At 44.9% G+C, this 14,550-nt stretch overlaps 1 protein-coding gene across 1 annotated transcript; it reads left to right on the top strand.

Annotated features, from left to right (window-relative positions):
* The first annotated feature begins 9,160 nt into the window (after positions 1–9,160).
* Positions 9,161–14,268, top strand: LOC119194921 (N-lysine methyltransferase SMYD2-like). The gene is made up of 12 exons (XM_062559541.1): positions 9,161–9,473; positions 10,481–10,544; positions 10,908–11,018; positions 11,143–11,203; positions 11,716–11,840; positions 12,041–12,108; positions 12,541–12,643; positions 12,888–12,998; positions 13,098–13,218; positions 13,426–13,600; positions 13,740–13,848; positions 14,022–14,268. Exons 1-12 carry the CDS (start codon positions 9,304–9,306, stop codon positions 14,100–14,102), a joined length of 1,299 nt encoding a protein of 432 aa, XP_062415525.1. The 5' UTR covers positions 9,161–9,303; the 3' UTR covers positions 14,103–14,268.
* The last annotated feature ends 282 nt before the right edge of the window (positions 14,269–14,550 follow it).

The raw sequence follows: 14,550 nt of genomic DNA, 5'->3' as shown, positions 1-14,550 counted from the left end.
CCAAAGCCTTGGAAGTGGTATTTCTCCCAAGCAGGGATTTATGATGATACAATGCAGCACATCATCTATCATGAATAAAAAAAAAAAAGAAAAGACTGGGGCAGTGTATAGTAATTCAGTGTGGTCTAAAACAAAGGGGAGACGTACATCTTATTTCTTAAAGGTGCGTAACACGCGATTTGGCGAATATCCATCTCAACTGCTCTCAACATATACTGGTGGGCTACATGTTGTAGATTACTTATTTGTAAGTGAAGGAGATATTTTAAAAAAAATTAGGTGCTGGAGAGAGAGAGAGGAGGTGAGAGGGGAGAGAGGCGCTCAGAATCATCAGTCTTCCTTTCGAGGGCAGACAGGCTGAAGAGGTAAAGCGGGAGCGATGCACAGCAAAGAGGGACGAGAGGGGGAATTTACTAAAGCAGCTCAAGAGGGCCCTCATTACGATATTAAACAAGATTTAATAAGTGAGAGTGATTTGATGAGGTGATTATCCTGGCCCATTAATCAAGCAGGCTTCTGGCCTTGCTGTAATATGGCCCATCTTTCCCCCCTGTACCAAAGCCTCTTTAGACGCTGAGCTTCTTAGTGCGCTAAAGGCGCTTCAGAAACAACACCAGACCAAAAAAAAAAAAAGGCATATAACATCTCATCTCCCGAGCCTGCGGGTATTTCCGATGCTCACTCATCCCTTCGCCTCCCCGTCGGCTCTTGTGGTGCATCGGGTAAATTGAACTCCTTAACATCTGGGTCAGAAAGTAAAGTCTTATCAAGGGGGGCTAAAAGTGATAACGAGAAAGCATCTGCTGGCTTTAAGGCTTTTGGTTAGAGAACAGAAGGAAGTTGCACAGATTTCTCTGGATTGTTGGGTTTTGTAGAGAGGTAGGGAAGCCTTTGTGTGTGTGTGTGTGTGTGCGTGTGTGTGTGTGCGTGTGTGTGTGTGCGTGTGTGTGTGTGTGTGTGTGTGTGTGTGTGTGTGTGTGTGTGTGTGTGTGTGTGTGTGTGTGTGTGTGTGTGTGTGTGTGTGTGTGTGTGTGTGATAGGCTGATTCACAGAATGCTTCTGAGTAGTATGAGATACAAGTTGCATCATGACTGTTTATTTCTGCTCCAGGTCAAAACAGTAATATGATTGTCAGATCTTACAATCCATACCTCAAAGGGCCGCAACGTCTTTCTGTATTTTTTTCCCCACGTTGTTTAATCAAGATTCTCTGGATTTTTCTGTTTAAGTTGCAGTGACAAATCCAGTCAAAATCCCATAAATTGATCGATATGTAATGGTATGGAACAGAAATGTTGAGCATGTGTGCTTTATAAGTGGCTTAAATAATGAATCCATCATCTAAATAGATGGTGATTAATTTACTGTCAACTGACTAATCAATTAATCTACTAATAGATTTCAGCCAACACCACTATGTATACATATGTGTATCGTGCACTAGTGTATGTAATGTGATGTGTAGCCGCTTCGGTTTCACTTGAACTGGAGCCAGGTCTCCATGAGGCAAGAAGCAGCTCCTTCTGTGTAGCTTTAAAGAAATACCAATCCCTCCTTTACTGAAGTAAAGGTCAGTTTAATAGTCCCATGGTTTTTGGAAAAAAAAGAAAATAATCAGTGAATCACACTTTGAGGGCAGCCGTGTGCTTTCACAACTTTTTGTACCAATTGTACCGCCCAGATACCCATATTAATTCAGATGCATAATCCACCATGTGGAATGATAGAGCGGTTGAATAGAAGACAAGAGGTTAACTATGACCTCAAGAGTGGGGGAGAAAGGTATTACAAAGACAGCCAACCCCCCCCTCGGAAACATTTTAAAAGCTCAAGTGGAAGAAGATTACCTTAAAGCAGGCGAGGGAGCTTTTTCTGGGAACTGCCGGAGAGTATTAATACAATAAGCACAGAAAATATAATACAAGAATGTTTTTATCAACGTAATCCGGAGAGATGAGGCCAAACCAACCTGAACTATAATCCCAAGGAGAAGTTCCCCTGGTATCTGTCATCTGGGACACACACACACACACACACACTTATGGAGACACAGTCACACAGAGCTCCCCTCTGTGGTCTCATCCTGGGTACAAATAATCAACAGATAATCTTCAAGAGGATGTTGCCCCTTTGGTCTCATCTTTGCTGAAATGCCCCCACCATCAGTCGGGGTCGAGCGGTCAACTGCTGGGCTAAGCTATCAATAAAAGGTCAGCTTGTTATAAATATTCTATTTATATTACATGCTTGACCTTATACTGATTACTATTTGAGCAATGGAATGGTTGCTGGCTGGCAAAGATGCTCTCCTTGATTTAGGCTTAATTTAACTAATCCAGGGCCCTTTTTTTTCTCGTAGTTTAAAAATGATCTGAAGCATTGAAATGAGTCCCACAGTAGGTCTCTTAGATGTTGAATCAACCATCTCCTAATTGAAGATGCTCCCCAAGTCGTATCACTTTTGAAATCTAAATCTAAAAAACTCTCCTTTATTTTTTGTCTGCACAATTACAAACTTTATTACATTTATGTATTATTGCTGTGCATCTCAATTTACTGTATTTTATTTTATGTTTTCAATTTAAATTGCTTTTACTTTTTACTCATTGTCGTGCTTTATTTAACTCATGTAAAGTCATTTGGATTGCTTAGATTTTTACAAGTTATACAGTTTGAATTGCCTTGCCTCTTTAATAAAAAGTTAGATAAAGCGAATAAAGCGTTATATATTTAAGGAACACCTCGAGGGAAGAATGGGTACAGTTGAAGGACAGATGCAGAATTTACTAGCTGACACTCTCAAAACTGCAAAACAGAGTCGCCTTTGCAACTAAATCTCTCTCTCTCTCTCTCTCTCTCTCTCTCTCTCTCTCTCTCTCTCTCTCTCTCTCTCTCTCTCTCTCTCTCTCTCTCTTGTGTTTCTGAGCTGCGTAATTTGAGTAAATGACAGGGGAACATCTGCTGTGCATAAGAGAGAGGCCAACACTTTAACATGCAGATGTCTCTCTCCATCTGCATTAATTCAATAATTACCGCAATAGAGGGAGGGGGGGGGAAAAAAATCTTTTTTTATAGCTTAAGACAATGTTATCTGTGCCAGTTGGTATGGGGAGGGCAAAGAGGGGAGGGGATCTGTGTTTGTGTGTGTGTGTGTGTGTGTGGGTATGTGTGCATGTGCTGCTGGAGGTTTGTGAGAGGAGGGGTAGATTATTACACCATTTAGCCAGAGCAAGCTGTCACATTGTGGAGAATCTCACTAATTCCATTGTGCCCTTGGTGAGTCACTGGCAGACTCCAAGTGACCGATGATGCCTCAACCCCACCACTTTGTCACCGGACGAACAGCATGCGCTATACGCGCGTGTGTGTGTGTGTGTGTGTGTGTTTGTGCCCGCGATGCAGTGCAGCCCGTCGGCCCGAGGTCTCTGAATCCCCAATTAAAGGGAATTTGAGGCAACAGCAGAGGATGACGGGTCAAGGCTTCGACATACCACTGAATCAGTCCCGGGGACATTTCAAATGTCAGGCAATCATATTTTGGTTGGCGCCATCAATAGTAATACAAATATTGGGCCAAGGAGAGCATTTACATGAACGGCTTCCATTTAAATACAGCGAATTACTTTATTGAGAGGTACACTACGGCATTTCATTTTCATCAAAAGCATTTATAAAGCAATCAGACAAATCGGATTAGAATGTCCTTGTTTGAAGAGGTGAGCAGTTGACATGTGAAAACATATTTCACTGATATTAAGGCTAATAGGGTAAAAACCGTAGCAGGTTGTTAAACGGATCAACGCGGGTTCCACCTAAAAACACCCCGTTGCTCCGAGAACCTGTGACGGCTCATGACCTCTCAAAGCAAAGGTCGCCCTGTCAGCGGGCGGCTTCGCACGGACACATGCAAACATCTAAGGATGTTTCACTGCACACGTACACGATCACCCCCCAAGATAAACATACAACCTGACTTAATACCCCAAAGCATGCCCACCCTTGCTCTCACAGCCCCGCTGACATACACCGTCCCGCACACACATAAACATATCTGACTCTTAGATGCCTGCCAAACATAGGGACAAAGGAAACTATTTGTATTCTGAGCAGGCCAACTTCCTTTGATTGCACCACTGCTACTGTAGGAAACAATGCACAGGCAGGCACTATTAATACACCAAGGAGAAAGAGAATTCCTCTTAGAGGAAAGCTCAAAGGAGCCATCGGCCGGGCTATTTGCAGACTTACTGACTGATTGGATGACCGACTGCACTATTCTTACTGTAGTCCCCGCATCTTGTCTTACTCGACTCCTTCCCTCTGCAAGGACTTGTCAACCGTATAGAATGCGGTGCAGCAGCTGGTCGGCGGTGCACGTTCCTGCCTGTAGTTTCTTTTATACATTTTTCTAACTGTTGCAGTTTATTCCAGATATCTAATTAGAGCAAGTGCATGAGACATGTAACAGATTCCCCCCCCCCCCCCCCCTGATGTAGCGCTTGTGACATTTGACTGTTGGTAAATAGCTACCCGGCCACACTTATGACCGCCGCTCCTTTCTAAAAGTGCCCAGTTAAAGAGCATCAAATCCCCACTCACTAAACCCACACAAGCCCGGCCTTCATTAGCATAGCTAACAAACTCCCTGAAAGAGCAACAGTGAGGAGAGAGAACAATGGCAGTCTATTAAAGGGGGAGACGAGGGGAGAAGCTATTGTCCGGCTCTTATTTAGCCCTCGGTGTCACCCTGCAACTGTTGTCACTTCTAAGTTTAGCCGGACGGCTGAAGAGGACAAGAAAGAGAAGGAGCAGGGACGGCGAGAGGAAGAGGAAGAGGAGGAGGAGGAGGAGGAGGAGGAGAGAGAGAAAGATGGAGAACGGATGGAGGCGGGTGTTTGGACAGGGACACATGGTGTGAGGAGAAAGAGAGGAGGATAAATTGGGAGATGGAAAGAATGCAGAGTGAAGGGGACGTTAGTCAGAAAATCAATATTCATGTCCTGAGCGATTAACAATATCACGTCTATTTGTTCGATATTATTATGTCATTTCACAGCAAATGGATTTAGTCCATATGGGTATAAAAAAAGAATCCATACAATCAATCAAGTTTCTTTATGTTGCACCCTATTCTGTTCTGTTTTAGATATTCAGATTACAATATATTGGACAAATATCATAGAAGCCACTCTGAGATCACTTCAGGTGCACCATGAGTTTCAGCATAATGTGTGACATGCAGAATTTCACCTTTTCTGAGTCGTTATTTAAAAAGTAAAAGCCAACCCGAAAAAGATGATTTCCAAGCGCTGCATTGATCAGTTGCATTAACCCTGCTGAGCACCTGACCAAACCTCAACCTTCCTCCAGTGATTTGGGAGGAACATAAACAGACAAGCAAGAGACTCACGTTAGAGACATTTAGACAAGACCCAAGGAGAAAGACGGAGGGGGGACAGCTGTCTGCTCGTAAAGCGTCCGAGGGGTGAGGCGCTAAGCCCCGCAGTGAAAGCAGAGCTTAGGTGGGTGACACGGGGGGGCAGCGGACCCCACTCAGGCCACCGCGGGCCGCCGCGTCGGGCCCGAGCCAAAGCAAAGACACGTGGACAAACAGTGGGAGATGGGGCTCGGCGCTCCAAAGCCCGCCGGGGCTAAGACGGCCCCAGCACAGGGCGGGCAGGCGTCACCCCCCCCTCCCCTCAGCCAGGAGTGGAGACAGGGGGGGGGGGGGGTTAAGGCTTAAGGCTCGGCTCCCTAACGGACTGACGAGGGGACGGCAGACACCGTCTCAGTCAGCGAGTTCATCACCAGGAATGCAGATTTATTGTGCCTTGCTCGGGGGGGACAAAGGCACAATTACAACAGGGTCTTGGCATGAATCCCCCCCCCCTCACCCCCTCATCATACGGCACCGTCCGTCCACCAACCCTGCTGACGGCCCCTCGTTAGTACGGCCGGCGATGACAAGGTCACGGGTGCGAGGTGAGAAGGCCTGGTCCGCCGCCGCCACGGGACCCAAAGTAGCACCGGGGGGGGGGGGGGGGGGGCTCTTTAACCGCTGCGGATTTCACGCACAGCCCTCGTCCCCCGACCTCGTGGCAATTGAGGCATTAGCAGCTGCTGTTTTATGAGGTTCCCAATGTGACAATGTACATCCATCAACAGGCATGAGTCACACCCACGGCGTCTTGTGGGGGTGTAAAAACGAGTGTTTATGTTGTTTGATCCTGGGAGAGGTGCTGATAAAGAGAACTCTGACAATGTCCACATGAATTATGACACAGTAAAAGTGTAGATTTGCTATAAGCCCTCTAACACTGTTTATCTTTCCTTGGATAACTACATATATAACATACATATATATAGACCGAGAATTATACTGCGAACCGTTACATGGTTTCACAGATTTTCTAATGTTAGCCTACGCACCCTGATCTGTAGTAAAAGTCAGAAACACCACACTAGAGTTCAATGGCTTAGTCTGTACAGCATGATGCCCCCTGTTGATTTTCTTGGTGTAACCAGGAGCAGCTTCCCAAACATTTGTTGGTCAGGAACTGAAGATTTGTAAGATACATTTTTGTTTCTCATTGTCACCAAACATCTTCCTTAATAAAAGAATACACAAGGTGTGTTCAAACTTTAAAAAATGCCGCTATATATCTCTTGCAAGTTCCTAAATACATCTGGCTGCAACTACAATACTCTGTTAGTGATTCTAGCAGATAATCAGTGACCCGTTTGACCCATCAACATCTTTTAAAAGGCTTTCAAGGCTGCAAATTTGCAATCATTTGATGAGTAATCTGCATTGTTTTTAGATTCAATGTTTAAACAGCCTGAAGGGACGATGTCAAATGCAGACAGACAAACCCAGAGAGAACTTTGTTACAATATAACTTTGAGCGTTCAACGCCTTCGATATGGAGTTTGTAATTATAGTGTTGAAACTTTCTTTTAAACCAATAAAAATGTCATGGCCGGATTCATTCATTTCAGTTAAGGTCTCTGGGAGCAAACAGGTCTGTTTAATACCTCCGTTCTGTATCTTTTCTGTTCTGTCTCTTATTCCATTGATTTACCCTAACAGGGTTTCCTTGAGAACTAAATCTACTTAGGATTTATTGTTTCTTATTATTTCTCATCATTGGAAATAATAATCCTTTCACCTAATCCCCCACTGCCTCCCTCGCTTTCAGATCATATTCATCAAGATCATCCCCTCTGACAGAGCAAGAAATCAGCACAGTGGCGAGGTCCGACAGATCGTGTACTGTAACATGGGGGCTTCTTCCAAATCAAATCAGGTTCCTCTGATGTAATCAAGACGAGACGCCAAAGACGACGACATAATCTCCCGGGGACATGCCTCCATTTGCTTGCACATTATTAAAAAATGAGGAGGAACAAATCTTTAGATTGAAAGACTGGAAAAATGAAATTACAATGAATCGGGCAAAACTGGGGCAAGGTGGGATAAAGCCTTCAGACACAGATGATGGACAAATCTTCACTGTGGTTTGCGTGGGTGTATGAGTGTGCGTGTGCATGTGCGTGTGTGTGTGCGTGTGTGTGTGCGTGCGTGCGTGTGTGTGGGCGAGAGAGAGTGAGATACAGAGAGAGACAGGGAGACAGAGAGAGGGCCAAAGAGAGAGCAGATATGCGTGTATCATGTTTGCATGGTTGCTTTTATGAAATTCAATCGACTCACTTCCCTGACGAACAAGTTCTTTACCCGAGCCCCCTACTCCCCCCCCCCCCCCCCCACCCCTGCCTCTGTGTGAATCAGGAGAGCAGCTCGTCCCACTAGAAGTTAATCTGTCTCTTTCTGACTGGTGAACATCGATTCATGATGGATGAGCTTCAGTCATAGGGCGGGTGCACTTGCAATCATGACCCACATGATGGCACAATATGACTAGAGTCGGCACCAGTTCTGGAACTGGAGGGCTCTTTGTGTTCATCTGACCTGATCTCTCCATCATGGACCACCATCAGTACCCCGCAATGCACAATGGAATAACGGCGCTTTTGTTAAAGTTGAACAGTCAACTTTTTTTTTTACTGAGCTGAGCTGTCACAACACAGAGAAACACATTGTGATAGAGAGGGCACAACTTTTTTTTAAATGTATTCTTAGCCTTGACCACCAGGTGGCCTCATCTGACCGGCCCGTGCCATATTATGTAGAAGCAATTGCTCTTAAACTTGTGGTTGTGCTGTGTGTGTTGCTTTTAAAATGTCAAAAAATGACATTGTGTGGCATGCCAGATAAGGGCAAAGTTTAGCTTGTATTTAAATCATTCATAGTTTGGTAAAGTCACTAAACAAAGTCCTGCTATGGTTTTTCAAAGGAGTTCTTGGTGACGTATCTGTTCATGGCTCACACACATAAAAAATGTGTGAAGCAACGAAGAAAAACAAAAAGAGCAACCACTTAATCCCAGATAAGGCTTTACTCTTTAATGTGGATTGACAGTGACAATGTTTTAAACAATCTAATTACGGTGTTTCAATAGACTATAGATTTCATTATGAATATAACAATCATTTATCATACAAATCTGGATAGTGCAAAGTCTGCAGCAATTGCACTCCACCCAGGGTAACCGAGGGGGAGGAATGCTGAGGTCAGACCCCCCACCCTCGTGGTGGCTGATGAATGAGGAGCATGGCTGGACCGAGACTCACATCTGATTTGATCTGAACTGTCCAGCTACTAGAATCTGTTCATTAATGTCCACAACCTGAATCACACAGTGACTGAGTGAGTCTGAACAAAAGCTTCTTATAATCATTGTAAAACACCACATTGTGGTCTGACATGAAGATGTGCAGTACAAGAAGTTATAACGTGTATATATATATATATATATATATATATATATATATATATATATATATATATATATATATATATATATATATATATATATATATTATGTGTTGATTCAGCCATAGAAAAGTCCTGAACATTTCAAATATCTCTCATTGCCTTATATCATATGTAAAGAATGTGTTGTTACTGCAGTGGCAACACAATAATAAAAATAAAAAGACATATGTTGAAAAAAAAACATTACAAAGTCAGTATTTCAAGATAAATGAGTTCCTAGAAACAACGTTGATGAAAGTATTTTTGCGTTGAGCTCCTTGAAGTCGACGCGTTCCACCGCACCTACGCACGTGCGCGCTCCCGCAGCAACACGCACGTTTCCGAGCAGACGGCAAACCGCTTAACGGGACAACTCCCGGGTCCTTGTGAGGAGGGAAAAAAAAGAAGAAAAGGAGAGAGCGGCCACCATGACGGGCGGCATCGCGGGGGTCGAGAGGTTCGACAGTCCGGGCAAAGGACGCGGTCTCCGCGTCACCAGAGCCTTTGGGGTCGGGGAGCTGGTGCTCTGCAGCCCGGCCTATTCGTTTGTGCTGTCGGGAGAGGAGAGGGGCTCCCGCTGTGAGTTCTGCTTCTCCAAGTAAGGGACGGCTTATTTCTTATTGTATTATTGTATTATTTCATCATCCCTGCATGCTGAGGCTTCCGCTTTGCCTTCTGAGAGTCACTTGATGGATTAAAAATACTTTGATTTGCCTGCATCACAACCCATGGACATCCTTTGCGTTGGAGTGTACGTCTTTTGGTCTGTTTTAAATGTAACTGTTGACCACCAGACACACACATATGGTCTTTGTCGTAAACACTGTAGTTGTGATTAATGAAGCTGCTTCATATTGCAAAGAACTTCACTTCTGGCCTATTTTGCAGAAATATTCTATTGTGTGTTTAAAACAATTAATGGAGTAATAACTTACTTAAGGTCATCATACAAGAAACAGCATTCAATCAGCTCTGTATTATTTGATTGTATTCCTTGATTTAATAACAACAAGCAGATGTAATTATTTTATAGTATACTACAGTATTATTTTTCATTATCGGTATTCAGTACAATCAATAGCGCAAAGGTGTAAATTATTTACTTCTAAGCCACTATAATTGTATAAAAAGCTTCGTACAAAGGGAACCACGAGCGTGGCGAACCTTTCACTTTTAGAACTATATACAACTCTGTTTGGTCTGATACCTGTTTATAGTCGCACTGCTCCCAGCTGACCTCCTCCACCCACCACTCAGCAGCTCATTGAGCTCGGACCTCCCCCCCCCCCCTCCCCCTGCCAACTGTGCTAAAATGAAGTGATGGACTTTTTCATTACTTTCCAATGTGGTTGAGCGAGACAGCTGGTCCGCTCTATTAATACCGCAGAATGTTTCAAAGCGCTTAGGTGCATGAGTTACGACTGGCCACACAGACAACTGCTGCTTCTTGTTTCAAAATAATGGAGCAGGAGAAACTTGCATGAAAGCGTATGCTGACATACAGCTTTCACATCATCGAAGTCAGATGTGTGCAGATTGATCCTTGTAAGTGAGATGATGTCCAACAATGCATGAACTAATACACCCTGTTTGTTTCACACATAGGAAAGAGAAGTTGGCAAGATGTGGGAAGTGCAAGAAAGCCTTCTACTGCAATGCAAAATGTCAGGTAGGACTCAGCAGCTCGGAGCTCCAAACTATTTGTTTATTTCCTTTCTGACAGCTTCTGGACGTTATGAAACCCTCACAACAGCCATTGGATGGATGATGTGATCACTGACTTCACATCTTTCACAAGCACAAGGCCTTTATTGTCCCAAACAGTCCACGACGGTGTCTCCCCATTCCTCTATTATTTAGTTTTCTGCTGCATTAGGGGAATGTCACACGTGGGTCAAACTAAGTGAGAGAAGAGCAGTCAATGAAAGTTCTGCTCGCGTGTATAAAGGCAAACATCAAATCTTCAATGTTTTACGTGCCTTATATGTTTGTAACAGCTCTAAACTACGGGGGGGGGGGTGTTTGTGTGCAGAAAGGGGACTGGGCCATGCACAAGCTGGAGTGCTCTGCCATGATTGCATTCAAGGAGAACTGGAGCCCGTCAGAGATATCGCGCCTGGTGGCCCGGATCCTCGCCAAGAAGGTTGGACGGCCACTGAACGACACTGACGTCGCTCGCTCGCTCACTGGGGGGGGGGGGGGGGGTTTCTGCCACGCGCTGGGCTTCGTTGAGGTCGTTTTTTTTTCTGTTTGCCCGTTTCCTGCAGAGAACGCAGAAAGAAAGATGTGTTTCTGAGAAGATCTTGCTCATAGATGAGATCCAATCACGTGAGTAATTGACCATGAACATCTAATTTCTAGTTAGTGGTTTAACTTGGATTGGCTGCGGGAAGTGTCAGATTCAGCATGAAAGGGTTCAGAGACTGTGAGTCCCAAGGATCAGAGATACCCTTCTTAAAATAGCACAACCCTTTGAGATTAGACCGAGAGGAACACCCATCTATACGTACATGTCTTATAGGAGTGGACGGAATGTCCATAAGACCATGAAACACGTCCTACCTGAATGGGAAGAAGCACTTTAGACACACGGAGGGCTTTCTGATCAAACAACAATGTCAGACGTATGAAAGTATACGTGGAAGTCCTGGTTGTTAAAGAGGAACGGTCTAAAAACATTACGTTACGTGAAGAAAAAAACCCACATCTAACTTTTATGTCGATGTGGCAAACTGGTTCATTTGAATATCCAGTCTAGTAGAGTTTCATATAATAAAAGGCATTCGCAGTCTAAAATACATTTGGATAGAAAGACATATGTCTCCCTTCTCCTGCGACAGACGTGGAGGACGTAGACAATGAGAAAAGAGAGAGGAACGAGGCAGAGGTCGCCGGACTGCATCGTTTTTTCTCCAAACATTTGGACTTTCCTGACCACAAAGACCTTCTCGCACTCATCTCGCAGGTACCACCACATTCAGACAGCTCATGATTACACATACAGTATAGACTTTGCACTGGAGTCCTTTTCATGGATTCAGTAATATTGACAATTAGCTTGACAACAACTCCCACATTGACCACTGGAGTGAAGGTAGAAGAAGAACCAGCAAACGATTGGTAATATGCCTTTTCTTTCTGTTTCCTTTGTCCTTTATTCATCAGGTGGCCTGTAATGGTTTCACTATAGAGGATGATGAACTGTCTCACCTGGGTACCGCCCTCTACCCAGAGTAAGAAGGACAACTCGCATGCTTTATTCTGTATTCTATGTACAGGTACAGTTTATTACAAAGGGCATGATCCTCTCCCTACAAAGCTCATTTTGGGGGTTTTCTTGAGTGCTCGTTCCCTCATTATATTTTGCAACGTTGCTCATTTTATTTTGGACACCAGTGATTGTTCTTACAAGAAAAAAAGACAAGGACAGCCATGTTTGGTCGTGTTTTAAAGTGTTCCGGGTGTAACAGCTTGTTATTTTCTATCACGACAACTTTTCTTCTCCAGTTTGTCACGAGGCGTTAAATCCGCCTCCCTGCTTTGATTGAGGCTGTCGGGCTTTTTGAAAGAAATATATATATATATATATATATATATATATATATGTATATACTACTTCATCCATGGTGTCTTTATGTGGTTCCTTCTGTCCGTCTCTTTCCCAGCGTGGCACTGATAAACCACAGCTGCCTTCCCAGCGTCATAGTCACTTACAACGGGACGTCGGCGGAGGTTCGGGCGGTGCGGAGCATGAAGCCCGGAGATGAAGTGAGGAGAGGACACAGCTGATGTTAGGGGGGGGGGTGGTCCGGTTCAGTGGGTTCAGGAGGGAGCTGTGTTTTTTTACGAGTTCCAACCACTGAAGAACAGCAGTACGCTCTATGTTCTTACTACGTCCTCGTAATATGCAGGGGGTTTTATTTCCTGGCATGAGGTGGCTATGGATTCAAACATATCATGAATGAGACAGCATCCGATGTTCAAGGTTCTAGTGTGTTCTTTCCACCTCAAGGTGCTCATCAGCTACATAGACCTCCTCTATCCAGCAGACGACCGCAACAACAGGCTGAGAGAGTCCTACTACTTCACCTGCGACTGCCAGGACTGCAAAGCCAAGTCCAGCGTAAGGGGGGTGTAGGGGGGGGAGCGGCACAAACGCATCCTGCCGTCGTAGCTGCCGTGTGAATCGTCCGCCTCTGTGTCCCGTCTTCCCCGCCTCTAGGACAAGGTCAAGTTGGGAGTGCGTAAGCGGAGCGACCCGGTGGAGCCACAGGCCGTCGGCAACATGGTGCGGTACGCCAGGAAAACCATCAGAGAGTTCCGGGCTGTCAAGCACATAAAGAACATCCTTTCACCGAGTAACACTGACGCTCGTGTTGTACACGCCGTCTGCATCTTTTTAGCAATTGAATTCCAAGGAGGCCTGCAGGTAAGCTTAGCGCTCACTGAGCTCCCCGAAGGCGTTATTTCTTCTGCGTAGTGGTTAGGGTTAGGGTGAGGTTCCAGTAGAACGTCAGCTTGTTTTGAGACAGTCCTTGACTCCATGGCACCCCCTGGCGAGTTGCTGGAGATGTGTGAACAGAGCCTGGAGGAGATGGGCTCCGTGTTTGACGACGCCAACGTCTACATGGTCCACGTGATGTACCAGGCCATGGGGGTTTGTCTCTACATGGAGGACCCAGAAGGAGCTCTCGGATACGGCGAGAAGATCATCAAGCATTACAGGTGACGTGAGCACACGGAGCATAGGTCACGGATGCCGATGGATGGCATCGTTGGGAGTTGTGGGTCACGGCGGTTTTATTGCCATCACCGAGCCAGTGATTTGAGGATAATCGGCACGTGCGCTCTCTTTCCAACGCAGCAAGTTCTACCCGCCCTTCTCTCTGAACGTGTCCTCCATGTATCTGAAGCTGGGCCGGCTGTACATGGGCCTCGAGAGGCACTCGGCGGGTGTCAGCTCTTTCAAGAAGGTAAAAAGTACAGCTGACAATTTGCAAGTACAACAGCTTCAAAGTGAATGGAACTAAATAGTGGATATTATTTGAATATTATTGACTACTAGAACATCAGTTGGTACCCAAAAGGGATGTTTGATTGCGTGTTGTATAACGCTGCAAGACGGTGTTTCTTTGTGTGCATACAGGCCATGGCCATCATGGAGGTGGCTCATGGGAAGGATCACTTCTACTTGACAGAGTTGCGCAAAGAGATGGCACAAAAATGAGGAGAAAGTAAAGAGTTGATGTAACGAGATTGGCCCCCGAGGGACTTCATGCCCTCCTTTGAAGAGGAGCTTTACAGAACTGAAGGCACTTTCTATTATTTCTGCAACTGGTGGAACATCTGTTTTTCATGCCTATTTGAATCTATTAATAAAGTACTCTGGGGTTTCTGGTTATTCAACTTTTTACATCAGTGTTATGTACGCGATGTATCAGTTCGTTTGTACCAAACATGCTTTTGATGTGCAATGGGAAAATCTGACACCGAGTTATTGACTGAGGTTGAGCTTTTAGAAAATCCAAAATCGGTCATGATCTCCTGCTGGTTTCTAACATGTCAGCTGGACCCTGTCATGTCCTGAGTGACTCTCAGGACAGCTGCCTCACCCTAAGGATCCTATTAAAGCTAAAGACTGTAACCCAATCCAAGAGGATGTCGCTGTGTGTGCT

This window comes from Pungitius pungitius, chromosome 20, assembly GCF_949316345.1.
Source record: "Pungitius pungitius chromosome 20, fPunPun2.1, whole genome shotgun sequence".
NCBI lineage: Eukaryota > Metazoa > Chordata > Actinopteri > Perciformes > Gasterosteidae > Pungitius > Pungitius pungitius.
The sequence above is the reverse complement of the archived record's forward strand: the minus strand, read 5'-3'. Positions and strand labels throughout refer to the sequence as shown.